The 5,902-nt window shown below is 52.0% G+C and overlaps 1 protein-coding gene across 1 annotated transcript; it reads left to right on the top strand.

The window, feature by feature from the left end:
• The first annotated feature begins 511 nt into the window (after positions 1–511).
• On the top strand, positions 512–2,819 carry LOC123070624 (mannan endo-1,4-beta-mannosidase 2). The gene is made up of 4 exons (XM_044493904.1): positions 512–1,347; positions 1,508–1,630; positions 1,769–1,983; positions 2,059–2,819. The coding sequence occupies exons 1-4, from the start codon at positions 754–756 to the stop codon at positions 2,459–2,461; spliced, it is 1,335 nt and encodes a 444-aa protein (XP_044349839.1). The 5' UTR covers positions 512–753; the 3' UTR covers positions 2,462–2,819.
• Positions 2,820–5,902: the final 3,083 nt, after the last annotated feature.

Consider the following 5,902-nt stretch of genomic DNA (forward strand, 5'->3'; position numbering starts at 1 on the left):
GTTTTGTTCGGACGAAATTGATGACCATCGATGGATGATCAAAAGTGTCCGTGCCGTCTGGTCCAAACATTTGGGGCTTTTTTTCCAGCATCAGTACAGACACAAGCGCTCATATACACGCGCATACACTCATCCCTATAAACGCACACACGCACACCCTATCCCTATGAGCACCTCCAAGAGACTGAGCCGGCATATCATCTTGAGATTTATGAAGCCACCATAGGTGCCTCGTCGTCGACGGGAACGTCTCCTCCCACTGAAAGCGCATCGCGAAAAATCCTAAAAAAAATCCAGAAATAATGCGAGCACCAGGTTTTAAACCCTGGTGGCTTGAAAATACCACTGTCTACCTAACCATCTTAACCATAGGTTGGTTCACCCAAACATTTGGGGCTGATTGGATTTTTAGCGCTGGAGTTGCCCTAATGAAGAGGGCAAGTTGGACAGGAGGAAATCATATATTAGAATTCTATAAAGGTCCTATAAGCAAAGGAGTAACACTAGCCTTCAGCCCTACTCCTCGCCGAATATAACTGTTTACCTCGGGCAAAGCTACCGCCACCAGTATCACAGTGTGCAGGTCCCCCCCTCCTGCTTCACGCCTCACCGCCGCTGCCTCCCTTCCCACTAGTCCACTCCTACTTCACTCCCGCCTTCTAGAAGTAGAGGCTCCATCCCCCACTCCGAATGGCGCTCCTCTAGCAGTAGCACCGCAAAAGCACCCCAAGAACACCCCACCGGCACCGAACAATGGCGGCGTGCAACGGCCTGTTTGTGTACCACATCCTCGGCCTGGCCTCCCTGGTGGCCGTGTTCTACTTCTCCCTCCTCGGCGAGGTGGACCTCCGCTTCCCCGGCCTCCTCCCGTCCCCCGGCGCGTCCCAGTCCCACGACGCGTCCCTGCCGTTCGTGGAGCGGCGCGGCGCGCAGCTCTTCCTGGGGGGCCGGCCATTCTACATCAACGGGTGGAACTCGTACTGGCTCATGGACCAGGCGGTGGAGCCGGCCAGCCGCCACCGCGTGTCGGACATGTTCCGCGCCGCCACCGGGATGGGGCTCACGGTGTGCCGCACCTGGGCCTTCAACGACGGCGCCTACAACGCGCTCCAGCTTTCCCCGGGACACTTCGACGAGCGCGTCTTCAAGGCGCTGGACCGGGTGGTCGTGGAGGCCCGGCGGCACGGCGTGCGGCTCGTCCTTAGCCTGGCCAACAACCTGGAGGCGTACGGCGGGAAGACGCAGTACGTGCGGTGGGCGTGGGACGAAGGCGTCGGCCTCACCGCCTCCAACGACTCATTCTTCTTCGACCCCGCCATCCGCGACTACTTCAAAGTCTACCTCAAGGTAAAACACTAAACAGTTGCAGCATCGTGCCCAGAGCATCAATGTCTAGCTAGCTGATTTCTTTTATGTTTTTAGCATCCCATTGACGGAGAAACAAAAAGTGTCGGTGGCAATTTTACAGTGGTTAAAGTTGCATACTTTTACTTTTGTTTCGGTGCAGGCATTGTTGACGAGGACGAACCACTTGACGGGGATGCAGTACAAGGACGACCCTACCATCTTGGCGTGGGAGCTGATGAACGAGCCCAGATGCATCACCGATCCGTCCGGTAACACTCTGCAGGTGAGTCCATCGATGCTACCCATGGACTATCTATCACATTTATTGCCGATCTGCATCTACCGTATGAATTTGATACTAGACGTAAACTGCGATCATTTACTTGTAAGAATTTTTCTGATTTGGTTGTGATGGGGGCAGCGCTGGATCGAGGAGATGGCTGGGTACGTGAAGTCGATCGACAGGAGGCATCTGCTGACCGTCGGCACCGAGGGGTTCTACGGCCCGACGAGCCCACCGGAGAAGCTCAGCGTGAATCCGGGGCACTGGTTCAACAACTACGGCCTCGACTTCATCCGCAACTCCAAGATCTCTGACATCGACTTCGCCTCCGTCCACCTTTACCCGGACACCTGGTAACCATCCCCATCAACAAATTAGCTACTACGAGTACTCTGAATTTGTTGGATGAGACGCCAGCTCAATTGCAGGCTGCTGCACGCGAATTTGGAAGAGAAGCTCAAGTTCGTGACGCAGTGGGTGAGCTCCCACTTCGAGGACGGCGACACGGAGCTCGGCGGCAAGCCCGTGGTGCTCACGGAGTTCGGGCTGTCGCATTTGGTCAAGGGGTTCGAGCAGTCGCAGCGCGACGCCTTCTACAAGTCGGTGTACGACATCGTCCACGAATCGGCCAAGAGGGGCGGCGCCGGCGCCGGCGCGATAGTGTGGCAGCTCGCCGCCGAGGACATGGAGGAGTACCACGACGGCTTCGCCATCGTGCCCAGCGAAACGCCGTCCATGCAGAAGCTGCTCACGGAGCAGTCGTGCCGGCTGGCCGCGCTGAGGCACGGGGAGGTGGAGGCCAAGAGGATCCTCAAGGCGGTGTGCGGCTGACCCGTGATCTGTCTTGCGAGGTGTGGCTTTTTTGCGTGCTCATGTCATGTACTGTTACTGTGTGTCCGTAGGAAATCGACACGAAATGGACCGAAGGGATCCATGAAAGGTGGCGTGCTCGGCGCCGACGTCGGCAGATCTGCCTCTGTATTTTCCTTGCTGTGTTGTTATACTCGTACGTGCCCTTGACCTTTGGTGTTTAAGTCATTGTCGAGTGGCAGCGGAGGCTAGTTATATTCTATAGTCCTCGAATAGTGTTTTGTCTGCACAAGAGATATTTATATGTACGCCTGTGTACGCATAAGAAAAATGTAGGCATGTTCTGCATGGAAATGGAGCACCGACGAATCCATGCTCACTGTGCTTGTGATCCAGTGATTGTGGCGAGGCATAGTATTGGTTTTCATCCATTTGTCACTTTTCAGTAAGTAACTCGCCATTGAGCATGACCGTGAGTAGTTAAATATGATGAACTCATCGCTGTTGTTACACGCAAAAAAAAAAATCGTCGCTGTTGTGACCACAAACAACCGTCGGAGCAACACAATAGCGAGATCAAGCAGACACGCATGCTGCAAAAGGTAAAGACGACATCCAAGATGGGGAGGAAGCGTATCGTATTCGTGGCGTGGGGACGAGGGCGAGTGAGTTGGGGATACAGGGAAAGAATAGCAATGTGATGGCCTAGAGGAGGAAGGGGGATGACCTAGAGCAGGAAGGGGGACCATCTTGCAACACCCGAATTCACGAGGAAAGAAGTGGTACGAGTAGAGACACGTGATTTTTTTTTTTGAAAACTATGTTTTTTGTCTCTCAAATTTGCAATAAGTGTATATCTGGTCCTTTATCTTTACTAGCAAAAGAGCCCGTGCGTTGCAATGAAAAAAAAAATAACAGACGCTCTTAACCCAATAACAATTACTCAAGACCCTAATGTGTTCACATCCTTTATTTTTACACGGCATCACATTTGTGTTGTCGATGGTGGTCTCAGTGCTCATACAATGAAAGCGTGTTTGAATGCGGTCAGTTCTAAGGTGTCTCTCTCTCGCGCACACTTACTCGAAGTAAAATGAGAAATATGTTGTTTTTCCCCGCGAGGTTTTTCACAAGTGTGCATGCGTGGCTATCGATGTTTTCTTTCCTCTCCACCTGTAAGAAAGAAAAGCAGACCATACATTATAGATTAAGTTTACACCAAAGCAATATTTTAAATATATTTAACAGCTAAAAATACATCATATTTAGATTCTACACATTTTTCTAAACAAGTTTCATATATAATATGTTAAAATCGGAGTTGCGGCTTAAAAGATATTGAAAATTTTATCTAGATAAATCGCGGATTGATTAACCGAAAAGTCAGGGAGGTTTATGTTAGAAGAAAAAACGGTTCGGTTGATTTAAATATGAACAGCGGGTTGATTACCTAAAACATCAGGGGGTTTTCTGATAAAAAAACAGTTCAAAAGTGACATAAACATATACCGCGTGTTTATTTATAAAATAGAGGGACATTTTTGCAAAATGTGCGACGGACGACCAGATACGCTATTTGCTTTATTATTAAAAAAAGAAAATTAGAGGAAGATTGGCGACATCTAGTCCCTAATGTTTGAAAGACGGAGACATTTAGTCAAAACCAGAAATGAGGGGAAAACCGCCGAGGTGTCAATGATTTTCTCGCCCCTTCCCCAACTTTTTCTCATACGATAACATCATTTTCTCAAGCATCTTGTGTGCGGTCACCATGCACAGCAAGGACCGCCGCTAAGCAAGGGCGCCACTGTAGCTGGCCTTGTCGAGCTTGCGCCGCTAGCGAGCCATGCGCTTCTGCCGCCACCACGTCATTATACGGCTGCGCCGGGGCACGTCGCTCCACCACCTGTCGGGCACGAGCCAGGCCGGGAGGACACCGTGTCGTGCGCTGCTGCTATTGCCGTTGCTATGGACGCCATCTCCTCGCTCCGGCTTTGAACGGTGCCTAAGGCCAACTCAACGCATGATCCAAATGGTCTGTCCGTGTTCGTTAAGGGGTAAACGGATAGAGCGGATCCTCCAACACACGGGAGCAAATAAGGTCGTCTATTTTCTATCCGTTTTCGACACATTTTCGGCCTAACTCTGGGTCGAGTTTGCGGCCGAACGGATGCGTGGACGAACAGGGCGCGTGCTCTTGTCTTGCCCTGACCCGCCCGTTGGGGACGCAGACCCTTCCTTTTCTCTTCCTCTACCTTCCTCCGTCCCCGACATTGCCATCGCCACCACCGTCCCCGGCCGCGTCGCCTTCCACCGCGCGCTGCCCGACCACCACCACGCCATGCCATAGTTGTCTCACACCGACATTCCAGAAAGCATTTTGTCGGTGTTCGTGGTTCGTTGTTGCTGGGGGGAGAGAAGCTACGGCCGCTGGCGTCGCCCGTCGTCCCCAACCTCTTTCGGCAGGCAGTTCGTTGCCACAGGGCGCCCACCAGCACCATCGACACCCAAAATCTTTGAACAGTTTGTCGAGTTCCATCGAAAATTGTGTAATTGACATATTCATGTCCAACTTTAGGATGACTTGATTGAGCAGATATGGACTCACATTGTCAGCCAATAGATCTCTCTATCAGTTTAATTTCTTTTCATGTAAACAAATTTCAATTGGATTGTAATAAGACTATTTGATATTATTTTTATTTTGACTGGGGTGTAATAAAACTATTTCGAACGTGTAACTATTGCCATGTTTAATTTGGGATATTTGTTATTCTCGAATGGACGAGATACAGAGCTGCTCGCGAAGACAACCCCACCCAGATACAAACATCGGCAACTGCAGCCCATATCTGGCAACGGCGCACACAGAGATGGGTACAGTTGCCGATGTTCTGAAGGCATGCACGCGACAGCTCAAAGAGTTGGCTACGCACAACCTAGCCAGGAGCTGATCACACACGCATGCCCACGTGTTAGACTATGTATAACTTCTGTACCTATGTACGTATATGGTACATATTGTAACACAACTATTATATATAATGAGATAAGCCACCCCTAGAGGGTTGTGCTGGTTCCCCAAAATTTATTGTCTTACGTGGTATCACGCTAGGTTACGATCGCTTCCGCTTCTAAACCCTAATACCCGCACCGCCGCCGCCGCCGCCGCCGCCTTTACCGCCGCCGCCGCGCCACCGATCGCGCCGCCGCCATGTCGAGCGCCGCCACCACCGGTTCCACTGCTGCGGGCTTCCTCCCGGCCTCTCTTGCGGCTCTGCTCAACCTCCCGCTCGATGCCGTCTCTGTTCCGGCTCCGATCGGGACAAGGAGCATCGGCTCCGTCTTCTCCACGCCGCCAGCGCCCTCGCTTGGGCGTGCCTCGTGGTCCACACCGCGGCGCCGCCGTCCGCTGCGGACTCCGCAGGAGTCGTCCCGCCGCTCCTGCCGCAAGCGGATCAC

Source organism: Triticum aestivum, chromosome 3B, assembly GCF_018294505.1.
Source record: "Triticum aestivum cultivar Chinese Spring chromosome 3B, IWGSC CS RefSeq v2.1, whole genome shotgun sequence".
Classification (NCBI taxonomy): Eukaryota; Viridiplantae; Streptophyta; class Magnoliopsida; order Poales; family Poaceae; genus Triticum; species Triticum aestivum.